A 14,389-nucleotide genomic window follows, 5' to 3' on the forward strand; every position below is an offset into this window, starting at 1 on the left:
AATCAACCATTTGCACGTCTGAATAAGTAAGCTCCAAAAACCATAACCTTCTCCAGCATCCAACAAAAAGAGATTCAGCATCCAAGCTGGTAGAGTGCATCAGTATCACAAGAAACATGTACTCCTCTAACCAAGTTTTTTTTGTAAGATTAAACCAAAAATAACCAAGGTAATGCCATCAAAGCAATATAAAGGGTACTGTGGAATCATTAGATTTTGTGGTGGCTCAATTTTCGTGGAATTCGTGGCTACCTCTCATCAACGAATATACAACCCCACAATTTATTAAAGTCATAATCCTTTTCTATGTATACGAAAATACACGAAATTACGTCCCCTCGAACCTGTAAAATTTAAGCAATCCACGAAAATTGGCCCGCACGAAGTTTAATGATTCCACAGTATTTGCTTCAAAAACCTTAATATTCTTCAGCAAATAAATCCTGTGGCTAAGAATCAGCATCCATCCGTCTTTAAAGTGCATCAATTTCACAAGATTCTTCGTTCATTCAAGTTTGGTAAAGAATGAACTAATTATAACTTAGGTATACGGCCAACAATGGGCACCTGCTCTAAAAATCTAAATCTCCTCCAGCAACCTAAACTAATAGCTCAGATTCAGCATCTACGTCTGTTGAGTGCATCAGAATCACAAGATGCATTATCCGTTTAAGTTTGTAAAGATAGAACCAATAAAAACTATCAGGTAAGATAAAGCCATCAAAGGGTACCTGCTCCAAAAACCTTACTTTCATCCAGCATCCAAAACCTATGGGTCAGATTAAGCATCCAAGCCTGATAGGTTCATAGGTATCATAAGACGCATTATCCATACAAGTTTGGTGAAGTTAGGACCAGCAGTAAGTAAGACAAAGTTATCAAAGGATACCTACTCCAAATACTTTAACACCCTAATCTCCTCCAGAATCTGATATCCTTTGCCCAAATTCAACCTTTTTAAAGTCCATAAGTACACAGTAGGTCCAGGTGCATCATTTATGCAAGTTTTAAGAAGGTAGAACAAGTAATAACTTAGATACAGGACCTGCTCAAAAAACTTTAACCAGGTCCAGACGACAACGCCAGGGGGTATAGCTTTAGCTTCCCCCGACTTCGATTCGGTAGTTAAATATGATAGTTTTTAACGGTCATTTTCTATTTTTCCCGTATCTCTGCAATATGAAGATTACCACTACGTTATTTTCATGTGTAGTTTTTATTAAAAATATTGACTATAACTTTATTAATAAGCGTTTAATTGCATTTCCATGCTATTAACATGTTGAAATATTCTAACTTCAAAGATATCCTGGTAACGCATCCTGATTTTTTGGCATTAACAGGTTTAAATGGAAATGAAAAAGAAATAATCTAGTAAGGACAGTAATTTAAAGTATGTGAATGCGTGTGTTCTTAAATGTCGAAGACAGCTAGACAAGAAATTTTACCTACTAGAATTCAAATGTTCCCATGTTCAAAGTTGATCTATTTTGAAAACTTCATCTCAACATAAACTTTAAAAACCTGAATTTAATTTATTTATGATAGTTAAAATACTTTGAGTATTAAAGTTACATACACACAAGAGTTTTGATAATCTGTTAGTTATCAGGGCAATCCCAGTGAGTGCATGTAATCAATTTGTACAGATTGCAAAACGTTAACAAAACTGAAACATAAATATAAAATGTCAGATAAATTATAACACTTTCTTACTTTTGACACAAATAAAAGACTTCATCATCGTGCTATTAAACGGCTCCCATACAAGTGCTCCATTGCTGACGTTGTAAACCTGTACCCAGGTCGGATCTCTTCCCTTTTCTAAATTTATAAAATAGAGACTTGTCAAAACTAGAAACGATTTCAGTGGAAGATGTAAATAAAAACAATGAAATACTTTGATGTATCGTTAAAAAGGGAAATTATTTGCTATTATTTATTTTTTCTATGAGCAAGATAGATATTATGAAATACTACTCAAATATTGAAGATATCCGATTGTCCTTCAAAAGAGGACATAAACGATATGCTTTCAATGTGTCATACTCCATAAACAATTCATTTTCTCTCCATTATTTTGTCATGTTTATGATAACAAATTGATGTTGTTACGTTAATTTGATCACACAAACACCGCCTGGGCCCTTTATTTTGGCTAAGAAATAGAGCCAACACTGTGTGATGCATGCTACAATATACACGTTTGCATACTCTAATGTGCATATACCTTAGTCTGGTGAGAACCAAATAATTTGAGACAATGCAACCAATAATCTACCTATAAAAGTTCCAAAAATCTGTCAAACGACGTGTATACTGTCTCCATCATATGTCTTTAATGTTTTGTCTATTTAGGCCCTGTTTCAATATTTAAGAAGGCTTGTATGTAAACTAATTTACCGCCAGATTTGCCTTATATTTTAACACATCACATTGTTAGTCATAAACCAACATTTAGAAAAGAAAACATCCGATACTTTTGGCTTTAGAATTTGACATTTACTACATCTTTATACACACATCTTATATGACCAAAATATTTTTATATCTTTTTAATAATGCAGAAATCACTTGCTCAATCATTTATTCAGTTTATCATTCAAAATAACATGCTTATAAAATTCCTATGGTAATATTTCCTATTTCTGTTAAACATAGCATATGAAATATATATCCCCTAATGTCTCTTACCTTTGATATCCGCGGTTGTATACTTTTGGTGAGGTCTCAGTATTCCTGTCCATCTTTCTCTGCTCTCATAGAACGAACACCGTGTGCTATCCAACTGTGAGTGAGGGATTAGATAGGAGGCGACTTTGCGAACGCATTCCTTACTGCTTCTCAGCCACGTGCGAGGGTAATCTGTGCATATTTATTACATAAATTTAGCGAAGAATTATATTTTTTGGTATACTACAAGCTCAAATATTTGTAAAAATGATTGCAAATTATATATTTCATAATACACACTCTTACTGAATTGTTATACAATATACATGTATTGCATACAAAAGTAACTTGTCGATATACCTTTTTGTTTTCCCTTGGACCGAAATGTCACATTTTCATTGGTTTAACCAAAGCACATGATTGCCTCATATATCTCTATATTTGTTCTGTGAGAAATAATATTAGGCAATATGGCTGTCATTGGTCGACGCTTCGCTTACTCATTTTTACTCATTATACATTTCATAGTATTTTATACATAAACTGCATGCCGTAAATTCTTAAAGTATTTGGAGTAGTTGCCCTTTGTAATTCTTTAAAATTAGTGTAGTTGCCCTTAGAATATTTACGTCACATTATTTTGTCTGGAGCAGAAATGGCAGCGTCGAAATTTGCTCAAATCTCTGCAGAGGAAAGGTAGAAACCATTTAAAATTGAATGGCAACAAAACATTGTAAGTAAACATGGGTGAAGCAAAGATTTTGAAAGGGTATTTGAAAGGTGAGATTGAAAATTTTGAAGAGTTTAAATGAGTTTAATTGGACGAGATGTTAGGCATCTAGTACATGGCTTTGCGTAGATCATCGCTATTTGTGAATAGATATGTCGCTTGATAGTCCTCGAGAGAACAAAACACTTATTAGGTTAGTTACTGACTCACTACGGAAATATATTGGGTTGATCAATCTCATAGAAGGCTCGGCTTCGCCTCGCCATCTATGAGATTGATCAACCCAATATATTTCCGTAGTGAGTCAGTAACTAACCTAATAAGTAATATTGTTTTCCCTCGGACTGAAATGTCACATTTTCATTGGATTAAACATGGCACATGATTGCCTCATATATCTCTATGTAGGTTCTTTGAGGATTAATATTAGGCAATATGGCCGTCATTGGCCGCCGCTTCACCTACTCATCTCGATATTTCATATTATTTAAAACAGAAATCGTGTTCAGTAAGTCATTAAAATATTGAGAGTAGTGGCCCTTTGAAATTATTTTTAAATTAGAGTAGTTGCCCTTTGAATATTGACGTCACATTGTTGTGTCTGGAGCAGAATAAAATGGCAGCGTCTAGGCCTAAATTTGCTCAAATCTCTGCAGAGGTTTAAAATTGAATAGCAACAAAACATTGTACACGTAAGTAATATGGGTGAAGCGAAGATTTTTAAGGCATATTTGAAAGGTGGTATTGATAATTTTGAAGAGTTTAAATGAGTTTAATTGGACGAGATATAAGGCATCTTGTATACATGGCTTTGCGTAGATCACCGCTATTTGTGAATGAATATGTCGCTTGATAGTCCTCGGGAAAACAAAACACGTATTAGGTTAGTTACTGACTCACTACGGAAATATATTGGGTTGATCAATCTCATAGACGGCTCGGCTTCGCCTCGCCATCTATGAGATTGATCAACCCAAAATATTTCCGTAGTGAGTCAGTAACTAACCTAATAAGTAATAATAGAAAGATTTTGTATTTCTTTCAAACCTTATTAATGTTCCATGAGATACAGAGTAATATTTACCAATAAAGAAATACAGGGCCAGTTAAGGAAAACATAACTATAACGTGGTATTAAGATATAAAAACATAACTATTTCTTTACTTAATAAAAATTTATGGTAAAAATAGCTAAGATTATAACGTTGATCTGATAGGCCCTTTGTTGACCATCTTGCTTCTTATAATAAAATGGGCTAATTCTTAGTTAAATAACATTGTCTTTGGGTTATCATAAGATAAGACCTAAATTTTGAGTTTGATGCGTTTAAGTTTTTTCACATAAGATCATTATCATCAAATTAAGATAATATACTTATTTAACACAGAAAGAAAAAAAATCAACATGAAACATAATTCAAAACAACAATTAAACAATAAATTTAAGGGGGCTTATGTTTTCGTACGATATGCTTTTTTAGCCCTATTTCTCAAGAACTTCATCGCGGACCTCCAGGCTATATAATTTCAATTAAATACTGAGTTAGCTGAAAATTTAGATATATTAAAAATAGTCAAATTTCAAATCAAATTATTAGCATTAAAAAAACATTAAAAGTAAAACGGTCATAAAAAATTCGTATTTTTTAAAAGTTGAACAACCAGTGTAATCGTTTGCGTTTTATCTTAAACAACACTAATATATAATGCAATTTTTCTGCAAAGAAAAAAAGGCGCCAAATGTCAATACAGCAAACATTGCATTTTAAGAGCAAAAAAAATCAAATTTAATGGGCCCTAACTCAAGCTCAAAGGGATGGACACTGACCCACTCGTTATTTGCATTTTCGAGGTTTGTTTTTATATAAATTTCATGATTTATTTTTGATGATTTTGTAAAATAAAACCACTTTGAGGAGTAAGACAATTGTCGAATATTTCTTATCGATAAAGTTTCCACCTACAAATTAAACTTGACACTGGGCGTAGAATTTCTCGCCTAATGAGTTTTTATCGTATAATACAATAATTAACGAATTCTAAATCATTATGCCAGGTTTCTGAACTTTTGAATTCTATACAGATTATTACCGGTTCCCTGTTATACTTGCACGGTTGAATAATATCATATCTTGGTAGGAAACAATACGATAAAATTGCAAAAAACATTTTATTACAGAGACTTTTATTAAGTAAATTAACTTTATTTATTTAGGCTGCTGTCATGTTGTAAATTTTGAATTAACCGGGAGGCAGCAAATACAAAATTTACAACATGCCATTTTGTAAATTTTTGGGAGTTGATTTTAATGACCTCACCTATGCAGTTACTATGGTAAAAGCGTTTGGACCTAATCACAATTCATCACCGCTGACAAAACTTAGTTCTTGAAAATAATAGAAAAATTCGATGTAATGTAAGATGAAGCATTGTTTTTAAAGCAAACGTATCTATAAACATACGATAGATTAAATACTCAGATTTTATAAAATACGAACAATTAAGATATTTTTGTAGTCTCACGTATTCCTACGCCAAAGTTTAATATAGTCTCGTTCAAGAAATCTATCTTTAAATATTACACAACATGATTCATATGGGGTTTCTCGAAATTCTTGTTTGAAAAAACCCAAAAAATTCATATTATAAAAAAGTGCGCAATTCAAATACAGACTAGAAACTAATTGACACGGTAAAGAAGTTAATTTTTAGATAAATGATAATCGATAAAATCAACTCCCGTCAGTACTTCAGTACTTTGATGAATTTACCGAGTGGCAGTATATACAAACAAGAGGCCCATGAGGCCACATCGCTCACCTGAGCAACACTGGGCGTTCAAAAGATATTGTTCCATATGGTCCTCGGTAGAATAACAAAAAAATAAATATTGTAAAGTATTCGAATTTTACACTTATTTTTGCATACACGTAATATTTGACATTGTACCTTCCTGAAAAACTGTTTTTACACAGAATAAGAAAATCCTATGCAAGATATAGAACTAAATATTTGGTAGGGGTACACTGTTATATAACTTCTAATTCCCTGTATTTTCGTTCTGCCCCCTCCCCCACTCAATAAAGCGATCAAAATATATGAGAGCATATAGGTACATTTTCTTCCTCAACTACTTACTAGTTATTGTATTTTTTTTAAATATACTAGTTGTCGTATTTTATCAAAAAAATCCTACATGTATATATATATATATGAAGAAGAAAATTGCACCTCAATGCGCTCAATTTCTCAAATTAAAAATATTCAACAATTTAATTTGTCTTCTCCATTATAATTAAATGACTGTTGTTTACCTCGCGTAAACTCGTGACTTTTATAACTTTACTCACACTTGATTGATGAATACACTGGAATGAAAAATGTTGTCACGTGACATGTTAAAGAGCTATAAAAACCAATGTTACCGTATTGACAGGCACATCACTCTAATTTACTATGGCACACCCATTATTTTCATTTTTATTCAAAAATAACAAATGGCTACAAACCAGGATAATTTTCCGCTGTAATGTTTTCTTAGGAATAGCGATAATTCTTTTATCCCCGCAACAGAAATGTGTCAGAACTATGGAAACTGTTTTAACGATGTCGTATTATTTACTCACATTTCACATTATTCATTGTATAAAGAGGGGGCCCAAGAGAATAGTTATATACAGCATATCATTCTTTAATTTTTTGGTGTACAAGTATTTAACATGCTCTAATTCATATAGAATTCCTAATGATCAACCAAAATTTCAGCGTCAATCGTAGAATTATAAGCAAGATGAGCTCAAAATTTTACTAGGTTTGAGTCATATTTTGTTCACATGAGTTTTATTACATTCAGCTTAAGATTTTTAACTTGGTATTTCCTATTTGACATTTAAAATGAAAAATGAGAAAAAAAAATGAATGGCCTCATATCTGTGTACAAACATAGAATTGTGAGCAAATCTCTGTATCTTGCTTATAATTTGAAGCTTAACACTCAAATATGGTAAGTAAACAGAAATTGTAAACAATTAAACACAAGAAACATGCACTATAACAAATAAAGAACACAATTTATTTTTTAAAATGAATCATATACATGTATACACCTACATATTTCCGTCAGCGATATTAAACTCTATTTAAACTGAATAAACTCGAGAAAATGCCGAGCATCTCAACAAAACATATTGCATTATTCTACCATAACGCAAAAGATGATACCGAATTACCGATAGGCTGATTGAATTGCATTTTAGTTCTTTCTTAATACATCAGATGTTGCTTAATTTGCGCAGGTAAACAGTAAACTGTTTGATTTACCGAAGTCTCCGTTCGATTTAATACGTAAAAATTAGAAAATACAAGCGACAGTTCCCAGGTTAACGCAAAGCATAAATGAAAACGAAACGAAAATCACAACAAGCTAACACCACCGTCATATGTGAAAACTGTCAACGCATTGAAATATTTAGCCTCAATTTACTTCACAAAATCGGCACCAATGTATTTTGCATGTTTCTATGATTCCCTTCGTACACAAACTGTTGCACAACAAACAAATTCATCATTGTCAGATCGACCCGTTTATCATATAGTGTCATGGCTGCTTTAAACAAAGAACCTCGTTTTAGAATTATGGAATAAGAGTCTTGGTAAAATGGGTAATCAAACCCGGGCGGGGGCAAAATAAAAGCCGGGGCAGATTGGCAATCGTCAATTCCAATTACGCATTATTTTGCAGCAATATTTACAGCGAATACAAATATACTGGTCAGTAAATACCTTGAAATTTTAATGAGATTGGCAGATTATTAACTGTCAATCTTTTGTTTTGCCCTGGCCCGGTCATGCCTACCCATTTTACCAAGACTCATGGAAGCTATAAATTGCTTGAAACACACCTTTTCTTTTTTATTATTTTCGTAATAACTCAGATATTTGAAACAGAATTCGCTCATAATTTTTGCAATTTATATTTTCCTTTCCATAAGGATTACTTATGCTAAATTACATTGAATTTGAAAAAGATTTTTAAAAATGCACCCCCCCCCCTTTTTCTACAGTTTTGAGGTTTCTCCGCTTCCAATGAAAATTTTTCTTTCATTTCTGCAATTTATAAGAGAAGAAGTTCAAAATGTGAAAAGTTTACAGACGGACAGACAGACGGACAGACGGATGGACAGACGGACGACGGACAAAAGGTGATCAGAATAGCTCACTTGAGCTTTCAGCTCAGATGAGCTAAAAATACATGTCACTGCCCTTTTACTTTTGTCAGTATCACAGGACTCACTAGGCTGATTGACTTTGATCTGTACGTCATCAATGGCTATATCACCGCGACTTTTACCGTCTACGTTTGCGGAAACGAAAAGCTATAATAAAAATTACAAACAGTTTAAACGAAGAATAATAAAAGAAGATTACAAATAAAATTAGAGAATGGCAGATTGGTGTGAAGAATCTTGTAAATATCGAACTTTTTGGACAGGTGAAGAAATAGGTCAAAATATAAATATTTATGGTTTTAGATAATTATTATTTGAAAATTTCCTCCTGCAAAATCTTACTTTTTGAGACCCCAGAATGAAAGTTGTTATTGAAGTATTTTTCCAATTTTCTCCCTGATTTCCTTTCTTTGTAAATAGTGGGTTTTCTTTAGTTGCATATACTTTCAAAGTGCGAATATTATCGCCATACATGTTGTAAAAGAGCCTCAATGTGATATTGATATCTGGAATTATGGATATTCACACTTAATAAGACAATCAATTATAACAACTTGTGAAAAATATCTTGAAAATTAACTCAGGGATAGATAATTTTTAAGACCCATATCAAGATATCCAAAATGATTGGCCAGCCCCCCCCCCCCACCCTCGACCCCTCTAGAATTGTTCAATACTGAGCAAAATTGAATCCAAATGTGAGCAATTGATTGTCAACAGCAAAAGGTTTTAAAGCTTTACTATGTTCTGATGGCAGTCTTCTGTACCAAAAGATTATTGAGAATCAAAATTTGTACTTAATAAATAATCAATAGTAAAACCACAACCACTGGTTGCAATTTTTATCAGTTTTTACAAAAATACTCAAAACATTCAACACACTGAGCATATGTTTGTTTTACCTGAGGACAATTATTTTTGTAATTGCGAAATATGATAAGACAAGGACTGAAAATGACATCATTATTGAAAAATGTATGTTCAAACTCTTTTGGTTAAGCTTGATATAATTCATGGCACACGCTTTATGAATCTTGGCAAAACATTTTAATTATAAATGCAAGTCTAAATATGCATGACAAGTATTACCTTTCAAATCAAACTTAGAAATCAGAACGGCCTTGTATCCCCTTCTTTGGCCTCTCGCCTCGATAAAACTGAAGTAGTTTCCTTCTATATTACCCGATGGACCTGTTCCGGAGCTTTTTGTTTGTCCTTTCTTATAAATGAAAATGTATGTATTTTATCGATCATGTTATTTGGCTATCAAACAAGTTTAATTAATGCTAGGATTAGGTATAAAAACAACGGCAGGGAAACGATCCAAACCTGCATGATAATCAATCCACGATTCGCATAACATGTTTTGAAACGAAATTATTATTTTTTACTATCTTTTGACCACTGTATGGAAAGAGGTATTCGACAATGCGGTTGATTTTGATCACTGGCTATACTTTTGTCGGGTATCTCCAATTTACTGTCTGCACAGTTACATTAAAATGTAACATTAAACATGAGTATTCATCCATTAAACATATCGGCTATACTTGATTCGGGTAGATCTAATGTATTGCATATTGTGTATTTGAAACTCACTACAAATTATGTATGAATATTAAATTTTACATTATTAAGTCTTCTTATTAAGAAATTATTTGAATTTTTGATAATTATTACAATCAAACAGTACGTGATGTTCATGTTAGATTCGGGATACTTTTTAACATAATTAGCAACACATGATATCGTATGTTCATTTATAAATATTTACATCCACCAAGTATGATTCCCTATATTTCGTACGGAAATTGGTCGTATATTCATAGCTCTGTATAAAACTGACTGGACTGAAATCTACACGCCCGTTTGTCGATTGATTGAAACCTTCAACAACCTAAGAAATATCACGGACTACACGAAAAATCAAGATAATGTCAAGTTTTTAAAGAAGAGGATTTAGCTGTTTCTTTTGTCCAAAATACTGATGTACTTTAACAATAATCTAGTTAAATTTCTTAATTTTTAATATCAAGGACAGATCTCAAAATTTAAAATAAAATGCTTTCTTTGATGACTCAAGCAGTTTATGAACATAGCGATCATTGCAGAATGCAATGTCGCCACCTATTAATTCCGCATAAATCAGCAAAAAAATCATTTTATTGTTTAATTAGAACGTAGCTTTTCCTTAATTAAAATAATTCTGATATCATTAACAGTAATACAACGTGTTGCTGATGTAGGATTGTTGCAATTGGTACTTTTGGAATTATCCCTTACATAGTTTCAGATCTTAGTTTTTATATTAAAACACTAACCAATATATATCAAAATCAACCATAACAACAGGAGCTACAGTGCCAGACAAATTAAAGACGCACAAAAACTTGCGCTATTTTTTGACTTATTAACCTTTTTCACACTAATTTATGGATATATTTATAACCGTGAATTCTTTGGACAATTTACAACTGATTACGTCACTTGAATTGCCTCAGACTTTCTCTAAAGGCATCTTACTCCTCGCGTTTTGATTTCATTGCGCAGATGATCATTATTTTTCAAATGAATATGATTTTTTTTATTAATTATCACAGAAAGATCATTAATTTATAATTACACAACATTCATAAAGAAAATCCATTTAAATTTAAGAAACAAGCACATTTTTTGGAAAACTATTTTTTCGTGCGGAGAGTTGACAGAATGACAGAAACAAGTAATTTTATGAATTTTCAGTATCCTTTTCTTTTTATTATATTTTATTCAATATTCACATTTTTAACAATTGATAGGTTTGTGACATGTTCTCGAGATCCTGTGTGACATGTACAAAATTAAATTTTGAGAGAGTACTACTACTAGTGATAGACGTTTAGTATAAAATCATGTAAACATATAGAAAATGTCTGAATTTTTTAAAGTCAAATTTTGCATCAGTTTTACATTTGAAGCCATATAAATAAAATTTGACATCACTGACCCCCATGTTTAATTATGTCAAAATGATACTGAATACATATCGAGGCACTGAATTGATATTATAAAGTTCTTGATATTCATGATAATTTTATTTTAAATTAAATTGTAACTATTATACAAATTGTCTATTTACCTGCAAAGGTGACAAAAGTTTCTTTCGTAATCCCTCTATTCAGTGTGACCATTGTGCATAATTAAAACATATCAATTTTCTAATATTAAATCGTACAATAGCTGAAAATCATATAAATATAAGTAATAAGGAATCATTCATTGAATATTGTGAGGTTAAACTTTTGGTTGTGATCAATTCTTTTATAAAACCATAACTAAAATTGTCACCTTATAATACTCACAGAATAATTCCTTATTCCTTAAATAAAAAAAAATCATTTTCATCTGATCGAAATCTGATTTTAAAACGGAAATAAAAATGTTGCAATTTTGAGACAAAAAAAAAAAAAAAATTAAAAACCACCCTCCTCTAAAAACGCGGAACTACATTTTACTTCATTGCACTAGTTAAGCCTCATCAAATATTACCCGAGTAATTGACCAGTCAAAGTTGTCTCCTTTATCTTGTTTAAAGCAAACATCATAATTTCCTTCAAAGTCACATTTCAGGCGTCCCGTCATCAGTAAAACCGTTGTCAGCGTCCTCTCTGTAAAATAAGATTTGAACATTACAGGGGAATGGTAACGATACTGGTCAAAAAATATTTATCCAGTTTTAATGTTCACAATGCTTTAGGAAGGTATTTTAGATAGGCAACAAAGTGAGTGACAATCGTTCATTTATAAGCGAGATACAGAACTTACAATTCTTCGCTATGTAAACAAAGCATTTGGTTACATTTTGAATCTTGAAGTTTAAATTCCAATTTTTGGCTTAAAATGAACGTGCTCATCGTTAGTAACTTTATTCATGCTTAAAGTGGTTGAGAATATATACAAATCAACTTGAAAAAGATTCTTTACTGGTATATTGAACCTATATAAACAAAAATGGGCTAAAGCCCCGTTTACATGACAAAGAATTGTGACTCTCAAATTTCATTTGATCATTAGAAATGCATTCCTAAAGCATTGTATATAATAACAAAAGCAACATAGAATTTGACAAAAATCATGACCATGCTCTTTAAATAAAAATACAGAGCATATCAATATACATGCAGGTTCGTTTGTTTTACACATATTGGCCTAATCGATTCTGCGATCCTGTCGTTTTGGATAACTATTTCTCGCGTTTAATAAGTAATATACAGTCATCTATTTTAAAAAAAAGGAATACAGATGGTTATAAATAATTCAACTAACAATAATAATAATTATTGTAAAAGGGGAAAGAAACAATTCTGTGAAATATCAAATAACAAATATTTATTTTAAATGGTGTAAATTTGATATTTTCTCTAAAATCAACAAAAATAAACGAAATAGAAAAGAACATTATGACCTTTATTTATAGCGATGTCAACGTCGTAATACAACCAAAGCCGCCTCGACGTCAGGAACAAATTTTGATATTTGACAAAAAAACGTGGTACCCGTTTGTGTCATTTGTTTTTATAAAATTTTGTACACCTCGTGCTCATTGAAATACGGCATGATTGACCAGGAAAACGACTGCAATGTTATACACGATCTTAGCATAACCATCGTTTAAAAGCCTTCACAAAAATTGATATATAATCGGACCAACCAGCGGGATTAAGGTTTCTCATTAGATCTAGACTAACACTTTTTAAGACACTACGTCACAGAATGGCGATTTAAATGTTTTGTTGGTCACGTGATATGAACACTGAGGGACGTGTTTCTCAGGGCTCCTATCGTTTTGACAATTTTTGGATGTTTACACCAGTGATAAACCTCCTTTTTTGACTGGATGACTTCGCATATAGATAAGTGTATATATGTTTCTCTTGGATGTGTAAAATATTTCGCTTTTTCATCGTATTATTGATTTTCATATTTTGTGTATATATTTTGAACTGGGTGAATCGGTCAAGCATACTTGAACATACGATGGCCACAGGTACTACAGGTATCACAGGTAGTGTGAGCGAAAACTCACAGACAGTCGACCGTACATTGAAACCGCTTTACCTGAAAAACTCACAAGAGATTATCAGATTATGATCTTATAGATCCAATTATGCGTGTTATTGGTGATGACCTACATTGTCTACAGTTAGACCGCAATCTGGCGCATTTATTTGAAAACATTGGAAAGCCGAAACAAACTGTTAACACAGGGCATAGAAATCAACGACATTTCTGCTTCTTTTTACGACACAAATCCATACTCTTCGGGAGCGACATCAGTGTCTCAGCAAACACTTAAAATACGCATATGTGGTTTACCATTATCAGTTGACGAATCTGCAGTACATGAAATGTTAAATAAACTGAAAGTCAAACTCACAAGCAAAATACTGTACGAAAAGATTCGTCACCCAGCTACAAATAAAATGACTAGTATTCTCAATGGTACACGTTTCATGTATATTGAGCCTCTACCTGCTGGAGAAAGTCTTCCGAAATTTAATACATGTGCAGGTCTTCGTTGTAAAATATTGCACTTTGGACAGCCAAAGAACAACCACATACTTCAATGCACAAACTGTTGGAAAACAGGTCATACAAAATCAATATGTAAGAACGATTCTTGCTGCAAAGTATGTCAAAAGCCTGGGGCCCGTTTCACAACGCATACTTAGGACTAAGTTATATCTTAGGAAAGAACTTTTTCCTAAGTTCAGTACT

The 14,389-nt window shown here is 32.2% G+C and overlaps 1 protein-coding gene across 4 annotated transcripts in view; it reads right to left on the bottom strand.

Annotated features, from left to right (window-relative positions):
* The window catches only part of LOC128185900 (uncharacterized), a 39,188-nt gene that overhangs the window by 3,014 nt on the left and 21,785 nt on the right, over nucleotides 1-14,389 (bottom strand). For 3 of the 4 annotated variants that reach the window (XM_052855629.1, XM_052855617.1, XM_052855609.1), the window contains 6 exons: nucleotides 12,161-12,279; nucleotides 9,722-9,851; nucleotides 8,975-9,138; nucleotides 8,674-8,779; nucleotides 2,695-2,865; nucleotides 1,717-1,824 (listed from right to left, as the gene is read on the bottom strand). In XM_052855629.1, coding sequence (XP_052711589.1) covers nucleotides 1,717-1,824; nucleotides 2,695-2,865; nucleotides 8,674-8,779; nucleotides 8,975-9,138; nucleotides 9,722-9,851; nucleotides 12,161-12,279 — 798 coding nt within the window. The remainder of the gene's footprint in view (nucleotides 1-1,716; nucleotides 1,825-2,694; nucleotides 2,866-8,673; nucleotides 8,780-8,974; nucleotides 9,139-9,721; nucleotides 9,852-12,160; nucleotides 12,280-14,389) is intronic. The other variant, XM_052855624.1, reaches the window with a different exon arrangement.

Source organism: Crassostrea angulata, chromosome 1 (assembly GCF_025612915.1).
Source record: "Crassostrea angulata isolate pt1a10 chromosome 1, ASM2561291v2, whole genome shotgun sequence".
Taxonomy (NCBI): Eukaryota; Metazoa; Mollusca; class Bivalvia; order Ostreida; family Ostreidae; genus Magallana; species Magallana angulata.